This window comes from Pongo pygmaeus, chromosome 21 (genome assembly GCF_028885625.2).
Source record: "Pongo pygmaeus isolate AG05252 chromosome 21, NHGRI_mPonPyg2-v2.0_pri, whole genome shotgun sequence".
NCBI lineage: Eukaryota > Metazoa > Chordata > Mammalia > Primates > Hominidae > Pongo > Pongo pygmaeus.
Window position 1 is genome coordinate 54046317 of NC_072394.2, and position 21620 is coordinate 54067936.

At 48.2% G+C, this 21620-nt stretch overlaps 1 protein-coding gene across 7 annotated transcripts in view; it reads right to left on the minus strand.

The window, feature by feature from the left end:
* The window catches only part of NFATC2 (nuclear factor of activated T cells 2), a 175140-nt gene that overhangs the window by 49106 nt on the left and 104414 nt on the right, over nucleotides 1–21620 (minus strand). For all 7 annotated transcript variants that reach the window (XM_054467755.2, XM_063659604.1, XM_054467752.1 and 4 more), the window contains exon 6: nucleotides 17628–17768. In XM_054467755.2, the coding sequence (XP_054323730.1) occupies nucleotides 17628–17768 (141 nt within the window). The remainder of the gene's footprint in view (nucleotides 1–17627; nucleotides 17769–21620) is intronic.

Here is a 21620-nt window from a genome sequence, read left to right on the forward strand (position 1 = left end):
AAATCACTGAAGAGCAGAAAGATGGGGGCTCACCCTCCACCTTTCCTCAGCAGACAGCCTGGATCTCATGTCAGTCATAACAACTGATGAAGAGGTTTTGCTCAGTAAACTCTCCTGTCCAGAAGCAGAACACTACTTCCCCAGTTTGGGGCCAAGAAGTTGGGCCCCAAAAAAAATAAAAACTCTGCATTTGCAAATAATTGATTTCTCTTGCTGACCACCTATACTGGTCATTGAGTAGTTTTCAGCTGAAACAAATAATTTCAACAAGTATTTCCAGGGTGTTTTGTGGAACATTGGTTCTGAAGGATATTAAATAGTTTTATGAGAAGGGGGAAAAAATCTACATGCTAATAAGCATTTGGAAACTGCTGAGTCAAAGTCAAATGGCTTTCTTCACTGCAGGACTTCTCAGAAGCTTTAACATGCTGCTGTGCAGAGTAACTCTCCGAGGTGGGCTAGAGTACATAGCACTTCCCAAGGTTTGACCAATGAACCCCTCCCTACTTTTAAGCACAGCTATTCGCATCTTCTGTGATTGCTTAGGTTTGAACCCATATAGTCTTGGCTCTTAAGATTCACCCAATGAAATCTGGGTTTCAAGCATTACTTAAACATACTCCCACCTACCTCCCCCATGAAAAATTAACATAAAGTCTTGTGATTGCTCTCTAGATGATCTTAACAAGGAACAAGCAATGAACACGCTAGAGCCCTTTGTAACAATTAAGTCTGTAAGTCCTGACCTTACAGCGCAATTCCTGAAATGACTCAGCAAGGCATGGGCTATGTTAAAAGGGAAGAGAGCAGGTGGTTCATGTACTGACTCTTACTCTAGTGTCCCTTGGTCCCTGCTGTAGGGACCAAGTCATATTCATCACCATCTCCCCAACACACGCAAATGCCTGATCAACATCTCATGACTGAACAGACAGAAGTGTCAGCGGCTCCAAAGGCTGCTGGTGAGGTCAAGAAAATGCCAAAGGCTAACATCACACATGCCCCCTTGATAAGGACAGAATACCTCGACCCCCTGTTTTCTCAGACAACTGAGCAGGCATGTCTGATGCCCAAAAGGAAGCAAGGGAAGATCACTGGATGGACATCGAGGAATTGGAAGCAAAGTCATCAAGACCTGAGTCCTTTCAGTGTGCAAAGTCCTGTACAGAACTAGTCAGGGACAATCCTCATTTCTTTGTCAAAGACAAGTCAAAGACCACCCAACAGAGAAACATGTCCCCTTTTCAGGTAGAGGTCACCACCAGGAGCGTGACTGTACAGGCCAGGCTAGGGTCTTCATCAAAAAGTGTGTCCTCATCCACAACTGCAAAGTGAGCTTGAAGCCTGAAGACTGAGTAAGAAATGAACAGCGGAAATGGCAACATGTTGATGTTTGGTTTGTCACCCTCCCCCATAGCCTCTCCTTGCCTGAATTGAATTCTTGAATTCTGCCACCAACAGCATCATTTCTTTTTCCACTTACATGAGCTTGCTTTGAAAAAAAAAAGGGTCATTTTCAGAAGTTCATAATGGGGAGGAAAGGGAGAAAATAGTAGCTGGAAATGTGGTCAGGAAGTATTAAGTAGGATCCATAAAGCTTCCATTCCCAGCTGTCTTCCTAGGCTCACACCAATAAGTGGCAGATGAAACAGAAAATACAAAATGGCGGTCCAACGAAAAGGGCGTCACCAGGAGGAGAGTTCTCATGGACTGTCCTCTCCGGGTCAAGGGACCCAACACGAACAAGAGAGCTTTTCCCACCTCTGGTGGGTGTGCATGGCAGACAAAACTCTTCCCACTGACAGCCATAGAATTCCAGCACACAGGTTCTTGAGAGTATCCTTAGAAACTAGCCAGCCCTGCACTGGCAGACGAGGAAATTGAGGCCCAGAGAAGCAAGGGGGCTGTGCAAAGACCCACAGTAGTTATTAAATCACAGCCTTTAAGCAACAACTGACATAATCTAATAACAAAGAGATGGCTTCAAAGACACGTCAAGGTTGTTACACAAGAGAAGCTTACCAGATCACTGTGAGGCTAGAAGGTTCCTGGGAGGCTGGAGAAAGATCTCATGTGGATGGGACCTTTGTAGGGTCACTCACCACAAAGATTCATGCAGATGCAGATTTCAAGCCCTTCCCTGCTTTGCTGTGCCCTCAAGATACCATGGAAGCTTCACTGTGGCTCTCAAGGCCCAGCACAACCCGGCTCCTACCCTCGTTCCAGCCTCTCCAGGCACTGCTCTTACCCCTGAGTCTTATGAGCACTCACTACATGCCTAGCATCACTCTAAGCACCTCGTATACATGGGCTTTTCTCATCTGTACAGCACCCATAGGAGGCAGGTCTCCTCACCCCATCTTATAGGGGAGGACACCAGGCACAGAGAGGCAAGAGCGCAGGCCAAGGTCACCCAGCCAGACCCTGTGGGGAAGCCGGATTGGAACCCAGGCAGCCTGGCCTCAGAGTCAGCACTCTTCACGCAGTTTCAGATCCCTGTGCCTTGCAGCTCCTCCGTCTAGTTCCTCTCCTCTGAGTTCCAGCCACAGCAACCAGCCCTTCCTCGGGAGGCCCCGAAGTGAGGCGGTGAGCCGCCACATCCCTCAGCCTCCCTAGAGCCCGGTAAGTGTGGGTCACAGGGAAAGACGCCCATGGGGGACAGGGGGAAAGTCCTGCCCTCTCCAGTGTTCTCTGCCAGGCCTTCCACAACACGCTGACTGGAACCCTGAGCCTTCCTGGCCATGCCCTGCAGTCATAACCAACTTCTGTCACCCCAGCGCTCTGCCATTTTACTCCTGTGTACCCCAAACTTTGGAGCAGACACACCCAGCTTCAAATCCCTGACTATCCCCAATGATTTGTGAGACCTTAGATATCACACGACCTCTCTCCCTGCCTCTTATCCAACATATGGAGATAATCATAGTACCCACACCTTATGGGGTCGTTCTGAAAATTAAATATGGTAACAGACCCAAGCAGGGTATTATATAAATGTCTGGGGCCGGGTGCGGTGGCTCATGCCTGTGATCCCAGCACTTTGGGAGCCCAAGGCAGGCGGATCACCTGAGGTCAAGAGTTTGGGACTAGCCAGGCCAACATGGTAAAATCCCGTCCCTACTAAAAATACAAAAAATTAGTCAGCATGGTGGCATGCACTTGTAATCCCAGCTACTTGGGGAGCTGAGGCAGGAGGATCTCTTGAACCCAGAGATGGAGGTTGCAGTGAGCTGAGAGCATGCCATTGCACTCCAGCCTGGGCAACAAGAGCGAAACTCCATCTCAAAAAAAAAAAAAAAATGTTCAACAGATATCTGTTATGATTATGGCTAGTGGCAACAGATTATTTCAACACTGTCTTCTTTATCATTTGTTGCATATATTCCACAATGTGTTACTACTGAGAAAAACACAAGCATTTTAAAATCAGAAAATAATAAACATTTTCCAAAGTGCATTTTCTGATTGCAATACTTCTGCCTACAGGTTTGGGCTGGAGGGAATTTATGAAGCGACGAAGTCTGTTATGGGAGACTGCAGCATGGTGCCTGATTTTCCTTTGCTTTCCAAAGTGGGTCTTTTCACCATTAACTTTAAAAACATACACAGAGGAAAAAGACCTCACAGGAATAAGAAATCAAAACTTAAACTATGAGCCAAGGGTCCATCTTCTTTCTTTTGCACCCTTTTGGTACCAGAAGCTCCAAGGGCAGCCCAGGAATCTGGCCTGACCTGTACTCTCTCATGGAGGGTCTGCACTCGGTTTTGGACAAACAAGTCCCCAACAGGAAGTGAAAGACCACATCCGTTGTCTTTCTTGATTTTATGCAGCACGTGCAAGACACACTCCAGGAGGCTGGTCTCTAAGGGAAGTGTGCGGTTTGCAAGGTACCTTGGGGTCATTTTCCCAGGCTCCTCCTCCCCGCTCCACCCCACATCCACGGGTCCACAAGTCCTGGGCTTTTGCCTGGAGAACCCACTAATCCCAACCTCTGAATTGCACTCCCATGGGGCAGTGGAATTCAAAACAAATGCTGATGGGGCCAGGTGTGGTGGCTCACACCTGTAATCCCAGCACTTTGGGAAGCCGAGGCGAGTGGATCACTTGAGGTTAGGAGTTCAAGATCAGCCTGGCCAACATGGGGAAACCCCATCTCTACTACAAATGCAAAAATTAGCGAGGCATGGCGGTGGGCACTTGTAATTCCAGCTACTCGGGAGGCTGAGGCAGGAGAATCGCTTGAACCCAGCAGGCGGAGGTTGCAGTGAGCCGAGATCGCACCACTGCACTCCAGCCTGGGTGACAGAGCAAGAATCCGTCTCAAAAATAAAAAATAAATGCTGATGGAGTTTTCTCAGCCTGATGCCACTCTGCTCAGGTTCAAGTTCTGTCCCCAAAGTTTACTCACTGTGTGGCCTTCAAGTGGCAGCTCTCTCTGCCTCAGTTTCCTCATAAGCAAAAATGATAAAGTTTGGCCAGGTTTGGTGGCTCATGCCTGTAATCCCAGCACTTTGGGAGGATGAGATAGGTGGACCACCTCAGGTCAGGAGTTCGAGACCCGCCTGACCAACATGGTGAAACCCTGTCTCTACTAAAAATACAAAAAATTAGCTGGGCATGGTGGCGGGTGCCTGTAATCCCAGCTACTTGGGAGGCTGAGGCAGGAGAATCGCTTGAACCCGGGAGGCGGAGGTTGCAGTGAGCCGAGATCACACCATTGCACTCCAGCCTGGACAACAAGAGCAAAACTCCGTCTCAAAAAAAAAAAAAGATAAAGTTAATATTACTGAACTTAAGAAGATGTGGCGAGAATTAAAACAGACAGTGTATGTGAAATGCTTAGTAAAATTCCCAGTGCATAGTTAATACTGCTGTCATTACTATGATTTTAGAATTTGGAGTCTTGCATCGTTCTGATTCCAGTAAAAAAGAATTGAAGGGCCATCCTGACCCAAGTGCTTTGGTGGGTATTGAAGTTTTTTGCTGCATTTCATTGCATTGAATTCCTCATTGCAAATAAATAAAATGGTCATAGAAAGTATTTATTGGTAGGGTACTGGTTGAATGAATTATGGGCCATCTGTAATCAGTATGGAAAATCAGTAGAAGAGCACTGGGCAGCCCTTAGGTAGATTTGTGTTTTCTAACCTGAAAACATGACCCTGTTATATTAGAAAGCAGATTTTGCTGGGCACGGTGGCTCACGCCTGTAATCCCAGCACTTTGGGAGGCCGAGGTGGGTGGATCACTTGAGGTCAGGATTTTGAGACCAGCGTGATCAACATGCTGAAATCCCGTCTCTACTAAAAATACAAAAATTAGCTGGGTGTGGTGGCGCATGCCTGTAATCCCAGCTACTCAGGAGGCTGAGGCATGAGAATCGCTTGAATCCGGGAGGTGGAGGTTGCAATAAGCTGAGATCATGCCACTGCAGTCCAGCCTGGGCGACAAAGTGAGACTCTGCCTCAAAAAAATAAAATAAAGTAAAATAAAGTAAAATAAAAAAAATAAAAACCAGATTTTTAAAAAATGCTGCAGACCTGTATGTACAGCATGATGCCGCTTTGTAAGTCTATTCATAAGTCTGCTTAAACTTAGAAAGCCTGTGCCCCAAGCTACTCATATGGTTGTACCTCTGGGGCTGGGCCTGAATGGGTGAGGTGAGACCTTCATGCCTTTCTTCACTGATTCAAGAAACATGTAACATCATGGTGACTTTAATTTGTTTATATTTTTATTATTTGTAAATAAAGTTGTTTTTTGTTTTTTGTTTTTTTTCTTAAGAAAAAGGCACATTGCAGCTGCCTGTTGACTTTCCTGTCTCTCAGGAGCCCTCCGGGGCCACAGCCTGAGAGGGAGGCTGGGCTGGGACCATCAGCTCTGACTCAGCTCCGGCACAGCTGTACCCCAGGCCGTGAGATGGACCATGTATGCCTTCCAGCCCTCCAGGGCCCCCAGACAGGGAGGCAGGGCTGGACATTCCACCCAGGCTCAAGAGAGACGTGGACTCAGGGTTGCTTATGTCTACTGAGGTGGGGACCCAGCCTCTCCACCCAGCTTTCCTCCCCTGACTCCGTTGGACACACTGGCCTTCTCTCTCCCTCCAACAGCCACACCTGCCTATCTCCAGGCCTTGGAACTTGCTGTTTCCACCTCTCAAGATGCTTTTCTTCAGCTGTTCTGTGACCATCCCCTTCCCATCCTACAGGCGCAGCTCAGGGAGACCCCCCCGCCTTCATCCCACACCATCCCCTTATAACTTTCTACTCCTCCCTTCCAGCCTGACATCATTTTAGCAACTTATTGGCTTGCTATCTCCGCCCAGCCCCAGGCTGTGAGATCCCCCAGAGCAGGGCTATAGCTATCTCACTCTCTGCTTTATCCTCAGCTCTACAGCATCTGGCACATAATAGTTGCTCTATTAATATTGGCTGAATAAACAAACAAATTGACCTCAGGATCCTCCAGTGTGCACCCCACAGCTAGAGTCCAGGAAACATCTGACCACTGACCTCTTCAGCTGTAGGACCCTGCAAGGAGGAACCACCAAGCCCTTATTATTGGGTCCTTTGTGGGAATCAGCTGATGACGAAGGAGCTGGGAATATGGGTGCAGACAAGGAATCAAACACAATCAGAGCAACTCAGCCCAGACGGCATTCCCAGTGCCATTGACCAGGAGTTCCGTATAATCCACCTCCCAACCCACAACTTGGGTCTGGGACGCTGGGCAGACCTACCCCCGTGGAACAGGACTGAGAAGACCAAGTATGCTTCTACTGCTCTGGGCTGAGATGAAATAAAGGACTTCGGTCTCTTGAGCAGACGTTCAGGCAAAATTCCCCCATCCAAAATTAACAAGGACTGGCAGCTGGTGTGAAAACAGCCCTTCCAAGTCTTAGTCAGAGGGGAAGAGAAAGGAGCCAACCACTTTGGGCAAAAGGGTTAGGTCTAGAGAAGACTTAGCACAACTCCGCAAGTTAAAAAAAAAAAACAAACATGGGGTGGGGGGATGGCTAAAGTAACATCATAGCCTTTGTTTTGTGTTTGTTTTTGAAACAGGGTCTCGCTCCATTGCCCAGGCAGGAGTCCGTGGCGCGACCTCAGCTCACTGCAACCTCCACCTCCCAGGTTCAAGAGATTCTCCTGCCTCAGCCTCCCAAGTAGCTGGGATTACAGGCACATGCCAACACAGCCAGCTAATTTTTGCATTTCAAGTAGAGATGGAGTTTCACCATGTTGGCCAGGCTGGTCTTGAACTCCTGACCTCAGATGATCCGCCCCCCTTGGCCTCCCAAAGTGCTGGGATTACAGGCATGAGCCACCACACCCACCTGACATTATAGCCTTTGCTTTAACTTCACTGCAGAGTCAACTCCAGAAGAAAACCCCTACTAGATGCAAGAAGAATGGGCATCGCTAACCAGCCCGTTTGCTGATGTATGGCCCCTATACTTTCTTTGGTTTCCTGGTTTCTCTTTGCAGGCAATTATTTAACCCTGTGATGGAACAAAGCAGCCAGGAAGCAGTAGGGTTGGCCGTGGGTTGGGGCTGGAGTCTTAGCAGTCAGCCTGGAGGAGCTGCGGGCTCATGTCAGCACTCCAGGAGAAATGAGCAAGCTTTTGGGAGGAGGAAGGCAAATCCATCCTCACCCGGGCTATGACCATGTCATTGGGCTTGAGGCGAATGCGGAGGAAATCAAAGTGTCAGCTCATGTTAGGAAACCGCACGTGATGCTTCCCAGTCCTGGCCGTGCTTTTAAAAATTAGCCAAATAAAAACGGTTGAAGTCATTTCAGTCTGCTCTTTATGACTGCTAACTAGCAGAAAAATGTGTCCTGCCTGGAAGCATGGGCTTAATGAGCCCAGCAGATGGGGGTGGGGTGGGGGAGGTTCAGGAATGGCCCCCCTAGCTTAGGATTTCAGCCGCCCAACAGGGTAACACTGCTCAAATGGATTTACTGAGATCTGGAAAGGAAGTCCCTTGATTCCCGAGTCTCCTGCCCCACTACTTCCTTGGTGGGCTTGCCCCAACCATCCCCCACCGGGACAACTGATCCAGCTGCTCACTCACCTCCCAGCTTCTCCGAGTGCTGCCCCCAACCCAGTCCACTGTTCATACAGATGGCCAGAGCACTCTTAAACATCAACCAGACCATGCCACTCCCCTGCTCAAAAACCTCCAACAACTACCTGTTGCTTTGGGAATTCAATCCAAACTCCTTGCCATGTCTGCAGGGCCCAGCTGGGCCTGCCCCCCGCAGCACCTCTCCAGGCTGGGCTCTCACTCTCACGATGCGCCAGCCGCCCAGGCCTGCTTCCTATTCCTCAAATGCCCTAAGCTCATCTCCACGCTGGGGCCTTGGCACTGGGCAGTTCCTTTTGCCTGGGACACTCCCAGCAGTCCTTGTGGCTCTCTCTTTCCCACCTTCAGGGGTCTGCTCACAGCCATCTCCTCCAGCAAGACCTCCCTGACTCTTCCCTATCCAGAGTTACCAGATTTAACCAATAAAAATACAGGATGTTCAGTTAAACTTGGATTTCAGAAAACAACGAATACCTTTTTACTATAAGTATGTCCCAAACTCCTTGCCATTGTATAGAACATACTTTTACTAAAGAAATTCACTGTTTGGGATTCAAATTTAACTGCACATCCTATATTTTCCCCCCTAAATCCACACCCTTTCCTCTCTTGGGCCTGTGACCTGGCTTCCCTGGCTTCACAGCATTTTCCCCACCTGAAAGTGTCCTGCTTATAAACAAGTTTCAGACCGTCCACTCCCAAGGGCAGGGACCTCACCTGCCATGTGTCCCCTGTGCCTGGCACGGCACTGCACATAGTAGGTGCTCAATAAACACCTGGGAAATGAACATGGAAGCACCAGGCGCTGAGTGAGTGGAGCAAGCCTAAAAGGGCACGCTTGGATGCTCAGTCAAGGTCAATCTTACTCAGAGGCCGGATTTCAGCTCCTCCCCTGTCCCACCCTAGACGTGACTCTTCTCGGCCCTAAGCTGTCATCTGTGGATGATCCCCACACATTTCAGACAGCCAGCTACTCTGGGAACCAGGAAGTTGGGGTTTCAGGCCCAGCCCTCCACTGATGAACTCTGTCACCTCAAAGAAGTCTAATGACCACATTGTGTGACTTGGCTTCCCCATCTGTAAAATGGGGAAGCGGAGGAAGCAGACCATTAGCTGCTCCCTCTAGCTGCCAGGCTATGACTCCAGGAGTCTGATGGCTCCAGGGTAAGGACAGGAGAGAAATTCACCTCGCCAAGAAGGACTCTTCTCCCAGACAAGAAACCAACATGGCTCTGCCCTCTGAACCCTGTGTGAAGTCAACCAGGCTCCCAGAGTGCAGGTAGAAGGGCAGCTGATGTTTTCTGAGCACCTACTATGTGCCCGATACTTTCAGTTCCTTGATCTCCTTCTATTGCTAACACACCACCAACCCCATCTTAGAGATGGGAAAACTGAGTCCCAAGGTACATAGTGTGAGGCCAATCCAGGCTTCAGGCCAAGTCTGCCGGGTGATTCAAAATTCAGCCTCTGAAGTGGGAATTACACAAAGGCCTTTGGCACCAGGAACAATTTCTGATGGTGGAAGTGCTTAGACACAACGAGTGTTCTAACTAAAAACTCATTTCTCTGTGGCCTCCTTCAAATGGATGCAAACGGAATGAACTGCAGGATTCTTGGACTTAAAAGCCTGTTCTTCAATGCAGGGGACCAAGTTTAGGCAAATATTTAGCTCCCTGAAAATGAGACCATTTTCTTTATCTCCACGGCAGCTTCGGAGTTGCAATCTGGATCGCATCTTTGGAGAGCAGCTTTGTGTGCCAGCAAAGCTGTGGGTTAAGCGATGGGCTCCAGCCCGGGGGGCCACTGACACCAGGGACATGAGTCACAGAGGGCAAAGGTCCGGAGAGCCTTAGTCATGCCCCAGCCCTGTCTGGAGTCTGACATTTCCCAGAGGGAAGCCCCATCTAGAGACTCCCACACCAGGTCTATTGTTTCAGAGAACATCACGCCGGGTACAACCAAACCCAGGGAGAGAAACAGGTGGGAAGAGCAGGTGTCTGCTCTAAGATGGTTCCGATTGTTTCAGGGCACAAATTCATGGAAAAATACTTAATTTAGCAAAAAAAAAAAAAAAAAAATTTATTTTAAGCACATGCATTTATATTTATTAAACAAAGCTCAAAATACAACCTTTGGGGACCTCCAAGTAATAAAATGACTCATGTCAGGATATGATGACTCAGTGGGAAAGAGGGAATTCCACCACCCACGCGTCCTTTCTAAAAAATCAATTTGTCCTCTGGACAGGTGATGGGAGCCTCTGCCATCAGACCGTTCCAAGAAAATCGTCCAGCAAAACAAAACAAAAAATTCTCTTCAAACAATTTAAGTTTCAAAGCTGAGTAATCTGATGCAGGCCAGTTTCCAACCTACGCCCCCGCGGGACACACAGAGCCAGGGAGCTAGTTGGCCAAGCCTGGGGGCCTGAATTAAGAAGGATTTACCAGCCGAAAAATTCCAAAACTCTGTGTCATGTGAAGGAACCTTCCAAAACATTGGATCCCACCCAGGCGCAGCGAGTCGCTCAAAGCCATGGCAACCCCGTTCCCGCTGCCACATCACTTTTATTTTTGTGTCCTTAGATTTTTTCCTGTTTTGCAATGTTTTGCTGGGACCCCCGACTCCGCCTGAGGCGCTGTGGCCAAGGGCCAAGGTTCCCACTGAAGTCAGGAACAGCCTGGACTTCCCAGCGTGAACTTTGCCTGAAGGGTTACACATTTTTTAAATTTCAGAGAACATCCAAATGGCTTTTCAGCAATTACTGAGAATGATAAATAGGAAAGACCCTGATTGTTCTGTTTGGTTTCTCTTTGTCCTCTCTGACATGACTAGAAAAAATTACTCGAGGTGATGACAAATGCTGCCTTGGGATTCCACCTCTGTCACCAGTTGTGGGCTGAACTGGGGTGCATGACTTGACATCTGTGAGCCTCAGTTACCTCATCTGTAAAATGGGGATAATGCTGCCCGCTTCTCAGGGCTGGAATGACAACTAAAAGAGATGCGTTCATTCAACAACACAAATGAGCACCTACTATGTGCCGGGGACCACTCTGGATGCTGAGGATACAGCAGCAAACACTGAGACTCTGCTGTCAAGGAACTAAGAGTCCAGCATGAGAGACCAGGTGATAAATGAACAGACAGACAAGGTGATTTCAACAGCGCTAAGTGCCCCCAAGAAAACAGAGCCGGGCAGTGGCACAGAAGGTGAACAAGGTGTCTGGGAAGCGGGACAACTTCAGAATGACGGTCAAGGAGGACCCCGTGGAGGAAGTGACCTTTGAGCTGAGACTGGGAGGAACAGGAGGTGGCAGGCTTGAAAAGAAATGGTGGAGGAGGCCGGGCGCAGCGGCTCGCGCCTGTAATCTCAACACTTTGGGAGGCCGAGGCAGGCAGATCATGAGGTCAGGAGATCGAGACCATCCTGGCTAACATGGTGAAACCCTGTCTCTACTAAACAAAATATAAAAAATTAGCCAGGCGTGGTAGCGGGTGCCTATAGTCCCAGCTACTCAGGAGGCTGGGGCAGGAGAATGGCATGAACCCAGGAGATGGAGCTTGCAGTGAGCCGAGATCGCGCACTCACGCCACGCCACTCCAGCCTGGGCGACAGAGCGAAACTCCATCTCAAAAAAAAAAAAAAGAAAAGAAAAGAAAAGAAAAGAAATGGTGGAAGAACATTCTAAGAGCAAACGGAGAAAGCCAAGGTCCTGAGACAGAAATGGGCTTGGGGTGTTTGAGGACAGAGTGAAGCCAGGTGTTGCTATGGCCAAGTGGCAGGGAGAGAGTCAAAAAAGCTGAGGTCAGAGAGATGGGCAGGGGCCAGATCACACAGGCTCTTGAAAGTCACAAAAATAATCGAAAATAGTAATACAAATAATATAATAATCATCATTATTATTGCTGCTATAAATAAGATGCCATTTTCCAAAACACCAAGCTTTTCTAACTTAAGAAACACCACGCTGCCCCTCTCCTACTGTTTTTCCACTGTTCTCCAATTTGTCATCTTGCTGGAGTGGAAACTGCCAATTCCATTTTAGTCGACAGCTATAAAAAGAACATTGGAGCTGGTGGTGCCGATGACCAAACTCGGGGCTAAGATTAGCCCAGGAGGCTGTCACCTTTCCTTAATGTGAGAAACAGCTGGGATTCCCCTTCCTTGGAAAACTTCAACTGTTCCGCCCCGCCCCGCAGAGCCCTTGCTGGCCAAATGTCCATGGAGATGGGAACGGGGATGAGTTTTGGAAAAAAGAAGTTGAGCAACAGGGATTCCCCCTGCAGAAGGCAGCCCGGGCTGGGAGGTGAGCTCTTGGGGTCAAAAGAGCAGGACCAGCAAATGCAAGGCGAGCCCCCTCTCTGCAGAGAGCCCTCAGAGCCAGACATCCCCCGCAGAGAAGCCCCCCGTGTCCCTAACACCCTCGACTGTCTCTTGTCATTAATCCAGGAACTACATTCACCTGGGATTCTTCAGTTAGGCATGGAAGGGTCAGAAATGTATCCTCTTGATGCCAGAAACACACTGGAGAATTCAAACTGCTGCCCAGAGGGGTGAAGTGGTTAATTCAAGGATTTCTATCACCACAAAATGGTTAAGCCTGTGGCTCAGAGCAGCTGAAGGGTCTTCATGCAAAATTAACCTGGTTCTAAGCTTTTTAAGCACAGAACAGCAGAGTCCAAGGTGTGGGGTCTACAGCCAGGGTGCCTGAGTTCAGATCCCACCACTGCCCTTTATCAGCTGTGTGATCTTCACTAAGTTACTTAACTTCTCTGTGCTCAATTTCTCATCAGTAAAATTGAGAAAACAGTAGTCTATCTTGTAGAGTTCTTATGAGGGATCAGATTAGTTAGCACATACAAAGTGCTTAGAATAAGGCCTGGCATGTAGTTCATTATTAATGACCTACTAATTACTAAATTACTAATAATGTTCATTATTAGTACTTACTACTATTTTTTAATGTCTCTTGGTTCCATGAGATAAAGTCTTACTTGTCTTTGTTTTTCTACAGCCAAAATATAGTGATGATGATAAAAAAGCTAACATCTAATGAGCATGTTCAATGTTCTGAGCCCTATGCAAAGCACCCAACCTGTATAATCTCATTTAATCTTGCCTCCCAAGAGAAGTAAATCATCCTCTGTATCTTACAAAAGAGGAAATGTCAGCCCAGATAGGTAAAGTAACTTACTCAGAACAACACAGCTACTAAATGCAGATCAGGGATTTGAACTCAGGCCATCCGACCTCAGAGCTGTGCTGGTGACCGCTGTGGGTTACAGCCGCCCAAATCTCTCCCAGCCTAGGCCAGCACCTGGGGCAGTATGTATCAACTGAATGATGACTATGTCCTGAGTAATGAATACTGCAAGACCATAAAAATAATAACAAAAGCACACGCCTGTAATCCCAAATAGGAGGCTGAGGCAGGAGGATCACTGGAGTCCACTATGTTGAACTCACTATGTTGCCCAAGAGTTTAAGGCCAGCCTGGGCAACATAGTGAGACCCCATTTCAAAAAATAACAATGAACATCCCATGAGCACTAAGTGCATGGTGCTTATTTACATATTTAACTCTAGGAAAGAAAGACTGTCACTATCTCATTTTACAGACAGGGAAGCTGAGGCCCAAAGAGGTTGAATGACAGGTCAATGCTGAATATCACCTGTGGACGAGTCCCCTGGATTCTCCAAGCTAAACTGTCTGCCTCCCACGGGTGCCAGCTGAGATGAGACCACACACGGAAAGTGGCAGGCACAGGGCTGCCTGCAGACAGTGGCCAATAATAGGAGCTGTGATTATTACTCTTGTTCTTAACAGCCAACTTTTCACAGCTGAAACAGGCTCTGTGTTTTCCTGCCTTCAAGAGGTAAATATGAAATTTCTTCTGAAACCAAGAGAATAGAAGCTAGAGAATAAATGCCATTCACTCATTCCACAAATGCTTAACTGATGCCCTTGGATAGCTTCAGAATAATGAAACTCCCAGAGTGCTTAAAAGCTGGCTGGTTCCTAACTCTGTAAGGAACTTGGTAGGATCCAGCCTCAAACTCTTCTCTGCAACAAAAAGATTTCAGTGTAAACAGAGACCAGTCAGCCAACAGAGCCCTGTGTGGCTGGAACAGCCCCTCAAGGCAAAGCAGGCAGAGGCCAGGCCTCCTCCCTGCACCCCACTTTGCAGGACAGCTCGGGGGGAGCTGTGCAGGCATTCCGCCAAGCAGACGCTGGGCCTGAACTGCTGAGACACACAGGGGAAGGCTTAAGGTGACCCTGATTCTGATTTTTCCTCATGCTTTTTTCCTTTCCTTGTCTTTCCTGAAAATTTCTAAGCCGTAGACCAGCAGTTGTTGACCAGCGGCAATACTGCCCCCCAGGACAAATTTGGCAAGGTCTGGAGACAATTTTTGGTTGTCACAACTTGGGCCGCACTACTGCCGCCATGTGGGTGGAGGTCAGGGATGCTGTTAAACATCCTACAGTGCCCAGGACAGCGCCCCTGCCGAGTCATTATCTGGGCCAAACTGTCAATAATGCTGAGGCTAAAAATGTGGTATAGACAAGGGGTCTTCAATCCCGGAACACAAACTAGTACTAGGCGCACAGTAGTGAGTGAGTGGAGGGCGAAAGAATGAAGCTTCATCTGTATTGACAGCCACTCCCCATCACTTGCATTACCACCCGAGCGCTGCCTCCTGTCAGATGAGCCTGCCATTAGATTCTCATAGGAGCATGAACCCTATTGTAAACTGCGCTTGCGAGGGATCTAGGTTGTGCATGCCTTATGAGAATCGAATGCCTGATCATCCGTTACTGTCTTCTGTCACCCCGAGATGGGACTACCTAGTTGCAGGAAAACAAGCTCAGGGCTCCCACTGATTGTACATGATGGTGAGTTGTATAATTATTTTATTGTATATTACAATGTAATAATCATAAAAATAAAGTGCACAATAAATGTAATGTGCTTGAATCATCCTGAAACCATCAGCCCATCTCCCCAACCCTTGGAAAGAACTGTCTTCCATGCAACTGGTCCCTGGTGCCAAAAAGGTTGGGGACTGCTGGTGCAGAGTCTTCTTGCCTGGAGCAGACTTTACCTTCATCATCTCCGATCCCTCAAGCAACGCTACTCCTCAGCTCACTCCTCAACTCACCGCCACCTGGGTGCGTGTGATTCAAATCACCAGACGCCCCCCATTCACTGGACTCTCAGGCTGACCTCGGGCTCTGTGACCTTCATAGCACTGCCTCTGCTGACCCTTCCCGTCTCCTTCCCTTGGTCTCCAGGGCACCAGACTCCCCTGGTTCTTCTCCTCCTGCTGTGACAGCTCCTCCTCTGCCACCTTTAAAGGATGTGGCTCTCAGTTTTCTAAGCCTCCCCTTCTCACACTGGAGGCCATCCTGGGAGGTCAGAGCCAATTCCCAGGACTTCACCTCGGATCTCATTGCTGACAGCTCCCAAGACAACATCTGCAGCCAGGATCTGGTTTCTTAGTCTAGACCACGTGGCCACATACCCACCAATCTCTTGCCTTTCCACAGAGGTGAGATCATGGTTCATCCAAGAAGGCCCATGGGTACGTGAGACTCAACACTTCCACTTCCAAAATGAAACCCGTCCTCCCTGCCCAACCTCATCCCCACACAGACCTCCTCTCCTGTGTGCCAAATCTCAGCTGGCCAAGTGCGCCATGTGAACAAAACAATCTCGACACTCAACCTCTTCCCCTTCCTGATCCACAGCAGCTCCAGAAAAACAGCAGCAGCCCCTGCCCCTTACCGAGCACTTCTGGTGCTAAGCCTGCTTGCTCTAATTCATTCAGACCTTACCTTTGCGGGTAGGCACTGTCACTGTCCCTGCTTTTCAGGGGATAGATGATGGAGAGTTTCCGCAGGTGACACTGCCAGTGAGCAGCAGAGCTGCCCGGGTGGCATGCAGCCTGCCTGGTGGCTGGCCCTGCCACCTGCATTCTTAATGCCTCTCTACACCACTACATCCCATCAAACCTCAGTGACATCTGCCTTCTAAACCACTCCCGACCCATCCCTGCATCTCCCTTCCCCACCGCCACAGCCTTACTTAATACCTTTTTTGTTATTTTTCACAAAGGCGTCATCAAACCCTTTTAAAATAAATTCTGCCTCTTGTTATGCTTCCAACTGTGAGAATGCAGTTATCACACCCCGGTCACATGTCCAGCCCATCCCAAAAGGATGATTTGTGCGAGACTGGAAGAAGCACTCTTTGCCTAAGACAGTCTGCTTCCCCCTGCCAGAAGTTGTCTTACTAATATGTAAACTGGTGATGTATCCAATTTGAACGGCAGCCCTCAGAGGAGGTGCCCTTGTACAGTGCAGAATCCCTCCAACTGGACAACTCACCTGTTATATTCTCGGATTGTTCTAAGGACAATAAACAAATAGACAAACATCAACACCCCTTTGAAGTAACCTACTGAAATCACGTCTGTTAAGGAAAAAGAAAATTGGTTCTAGTATCCAAAATAAGTGTCCCGAGTTATTTGAGCTAATTTCCTTCTAACAACACATTTGTTTCATTAATTATTGCTTAATCTGATATTTTCCTACTTCAGATCAGCATCTTTTCTACCACATACCCACTGAAAAAGCCACTGATAGTACACCAAAGAAAGAATACACGTGGTGAATAAACAAAACGTTATGCCTCTCAGAGCAAGGAAATGCAAAGTAGAAAGAAGTACCAATTCCACAATGATTTCTTTTTAATTAAAAAAAATGGCATTTCTGGGATGGGGGTGAAACTATGACTGACATGATGGCAACTTCAATTTGTAGATTTCTGGAAGGTAATTTAGCAATACGTATTTAAAGTCCTCAGAATGACTATCCAAAATTCCATTGCTGGGAATAAACCCTAAATAAACTAAAAAGATACACATATAGATTCATGTACAAGATTAATTAATCCTAGAAGTGTAAGCTGATTAACTACAGAACTACTTATAATAAAAATACAAGTAGCCAATATTAATTGGCTTATGCTGTACTTGGCACTATTATAATTACGTGACATGTATTAGCTCATTTAACCTCCATGACAACTTTATGGGGTAAGAAATTTTAAAGGTTAGGTAATATGCCTCGGATCACAAAGCAAGCAGATAACAAACCCAGAATCTGAACCCAAGATATCCAGGGCCAGAGTATGCATGCTTTATCACTGTGCTGTTTGGCCTCCCTTCTTGATAATAGCAAAAAGTTTTAAGAATTTCCTTCCTTATGTAAAAAAGTAATTTTAAAAAAAGGGTTGAGGGCGGGAGATAATCTCATTTTCTGTCAAAATGACCTAGAAGAGTTAAAATGTAGAATGGCACATTCATGCAATGGTGAATGGTATGGCCATCACAATCCCTGAAGACATGCTGAGTAAAAAGAGCAGGATATAAAACTGCACGGTGGGATCTACCCCCAAAACCAAAGTTGTATAGAATAAAGTGATGGTCACTTTTGCATGGTTCTGGGGGACGAGAAAGAAGTCAAAAATCCACTGACCTGTGGTCTTCTCAGTAAACACAACTTTGGACTCGGCCGTAAAGTTCTGCCCCGTGAGGATCATTTGCTGGCCGCCATAGACCAGGCAGCTGTCCGTGTCTTGTCTTTCAACCATGGGCAACTCGTGAGCAGATCGCTGGGCTGCAGGCAAAAAAGACAGAAGTCACTGTGATGAGGGGAGATGTCTGCTCAAAAGAGGAGGTCCGATTTCATGGTACTGAGATATGACATGCTCTGCCCACCTGTGTCACCTGTTGTTATCTAAAATGTGGAACCATCACCCCTGACAATCAATGACTGTACAAATGTTATGCCTTGTGAAAGTGCTCTAGGTCATTTCAGCTAATTTCCCTCTAACAACACATTTCGTTTTCATGAATCAAGGGACAGAGGCCTGTTCTCCTTACAGGAAGCCAGAGGCTGCCTGTTGTCCTCATAAGGAGGACAGGTACATGAGAATTGGTTTTCTTTATCCTTTTATAAAGGGATGGGCAAATAAACTTCTTTATAAGAGGTTTCCTTTGTTAAAGTATATCCTTTCTTTGTACATTTGATGTCAGCCAAAACATGAAGGCATCATGTATGCTAAGCTTAGGATATAGTACCTGAAGGGTTTGGACATATTGACTTTGGAATTCATTTATGATCTTTAACATAGTCGTTAAGACAGCCATGATCTACCCCCATGATGTCCTTTTCTAGAACTCTCCCTCATTCACTCTGTTCCAGCCACACTTCTAGAACATTCTGTCTCTCAGATATACTCAGCACACTCCTACCTTTGAGCATCTGAACTTTCTAGTGTCTGTCCTCCCCAGTAACCTGCATGTCTCCCTTCTCCACTTCTTGCAGGTCTCTACTCAGCTGTCACCTCCTCCGGGAGGCTTCTTTAACCCACCCCATCCCCTCCCGAGAGTTAAAACAGCAGTACCCAGCCCGGTCCCTCTCTCTCATTCTCTGTCACCTTGCTTTCTCTGTCCTACTTTGCTTTTCTCCATAGAGCTTTTCACTTTCAGATACATTATACATAGCTTGTATTGGTTTATCTTCTTTCATCTTTAACCTACTAGCATATAAGCCCAGGAAGGAGGGGCTTCGCTTTGTGTACCACTGTAAGCCTAGACCAGGAATAGTGCCGAGAACCTAGGAGGAGAACGTACTAGTTGGTGGGTGGGTGGGTGGATGGATGGATGGATGGATGGATGGATGAGTGGATGGGTGGGTGGGTGTGTGGGTAGGTGGATAGATGGGTGGATGGATGGATGAGTGGATGAGTGGGTGGGTGGGTGGGTGGATGGATGAATGGATGGGTGGGTGGGTAGATGGATGGATGGGTGGGTGGGTGGATGGGTGGGTGGGTAGATGGATGGGTGGGTGGATGGGTGTGTGGGTGGATGGATGAATGGATGGGTGGATGGGTGGACAGATGGATGGATGGGTGGATGGATGGGTGGAAGTGTGGGTGTGTGGATGGGTGGGTGGGTGTATGGACAGATGGGTGGGTGAGTGGATGGATGGGTGGGTGGATGAATGGATATGAATATGTCTGTATCTCCCAATATGTATTCTCAATACATCTATTTACATCTATGTCCTCATCTATATTTTGATAAATGAAAAATGGAGGAACAGGACAGGCCTCTGCTGAGCACTAAACCAGAATGCTATCGTTGAATGCCCATAGCAACCCTCTGAGGAAGGAAGTATTAAAATGATTCGCATTTGACTGGGGAGAAAACCAAAGCTAAGAGGAATAAAGTCACCGCTTGGCCAAGGATCCATGGTGAAGCTTAGATTTGAACCCTCAAAAGCAGTTTCCTCCAGCTCCAGAGCCCAGTCTCTTAGGTTAACTAGCCAGCCACCTATTCCAGAAGCCAGGCTGCAGAAAAGAATGAAAACCTGCTCCAGCCACCTTCCCAGGGCAGGCGAGAAACAGATCCCAGCCACAGCCAGGGCCCCACCTCCTCAGGCCTCTCTCCTTCCAGCGTGGGCCAAGAGGCCAGGCCCGCCCCCTGGGGTGAGTCAGTCTGAGCTCTTGGCATTCCTCCCCAAGCCCAGGGAACTGGGCAGAGGGCCAGCCCCTTCCATGCCAGGAGCCTGCGGACCTCCCCATCCGGGAGCCTGGGCAGCAACCGCGTGAGGCCCATGGCCCAATTCTAACCCTTCCCTCCTGCCTTGCCTGGGCCTCCAGGCCACTGGCATCCCCCTGCATCTGCTGGGGCCACTCAATGGAGCAACGATGCACTTGGCAACATTTCAGGAGTCGCCGTGCACCAGTCAGAGGCTTCCAGACACTCCACCTTGAGAGTGCCACCCAGCAGCGACTCAAACCAATCCCCTGATGGCTTTTCCCAATCCCAGCTCAGCCCAGGCACCCTCTGTTCCCAGAGACCCGCCTGCCAGTGCTGCCCCAGGGGCTGCCGGCTACAAGGATAGATTACAAAGACGTCTCCGCAGAAGCTGCTAATCTCTCCCACATGGGCTGGGTTATTAATCCTTTCTTTCAATATCAAAGTTTTGTGATGACTTCCTAATTGAGCTGCCACACATGAGATTTATTAGCAGCAAGAACAGCAGCTGCAGGTTCAGGCTTTGAAGATCTGCCTTTGATGAAACTGGGAAGCAGCTGGGGGCTTTTGGCCCTGGGGATGGGTGGTGCAGTGGCGAGAGCATCCCACCCATTTTACAGGTGGAAAGCCTGAGTCATCGCTACTGGGCAAGCCAGCCCAAGGCTTGCGGCCAGGAGGGCTGGGGACTGGAAGTGGCTGCAAGCTCTCGGTGCTGGGCGGGAGGCTGGCGCGGACAGTTGGGCTGTGAATCACTGCACACTGCTGTGAACACAGCTCCTCTCTTTCCTGCGGCAGCCTCATTGCTTCTCCCTTCAAAGCCTCATAGTCTCAGCAACCAACAGATTCAACCTTTGCCAAGTCTGCATTTCCTACCTCCCTACCTGAAGGAAAACTTTTTTTTTTTTAAATGAAAATTTAAAGAGACAGAAAAAAGAGAAAACAGTGAGAGTCTAGTCCAGCTGCCTGGATGCCTTTAGCTATATTCTAGTCTCACAACTCCAAGTGCGGGCCAGGGGCGTTGGCATCACTGGAGAGCTTGTTAGACATGCAGTACACCTCAGGCCCCACCCCAGACCTGCCCAGCCCAGCCCAGATCTGCAGTTTTACAAGGAGCCCATGTGATTCTTGTGCACTATCAAGTTTGAGAAGCTCTGTTTAGCCCTGGCCAATTAGAATGGGAAGTTAAAAATACTGACACCCAGGCCCTCCCCGTCCTTTTTTTTTTTTTGAGACACGGTCTCGCTCTGTCACCCAGGCAGGAATACAGTGGTGGCATCATGGCTCACTGCAGCCTCCGCCTCCTGGGCTCAAGTGATCCTCCCACCTCAGCCTCCCGAGTAGCTGGCATTACAGGTATGTGCCACCACATCCTGCTTATTTTTGTAGAGACAGGGTTTTGCCATGTTGCTCAGGCTTGTCTTGAACTCCTGGGCTCAAGCGCTCTGCCTGCCTCGGCCTCCCAAAGTGTTGGGATTATAGGCATGAGCCACTGTGTCCAGCCCAGGGCCCAATTCTAAAGCAAGGTTTCTCAACCTTGACACTATTGCCATTTGGAGCTGGATAATTCTTTGTTGTCAGCAGGCAGGGGGTGTCCTGGGCATTGTACAATGTTTAGCAGCATCCCTGGGTTCTACCTATCAGATGCCAGGAGCACCCCACCCCCGAGTTGTGACAACCAAGATTGTCTCCAGACAAGGCTGGATATCCCCTGGGGAAGAGGGGTGCAAAATCATCCCTGGTTGAGAACAGCTGTTCTAGAGATTCTGACTTAAATGGTCTGAGGATCAGTACCCCAGCATCGTTTTTATCTTAAAAAAAAAAAAAAAAAAAAATCTTCAAGCCAGGTGCGGTGGCTTACACCTGTAATCCTAGCACTTTGGGAAGCCAAGGCAGGCAGATCACAAGGTCAGGAAATCAAGACCAT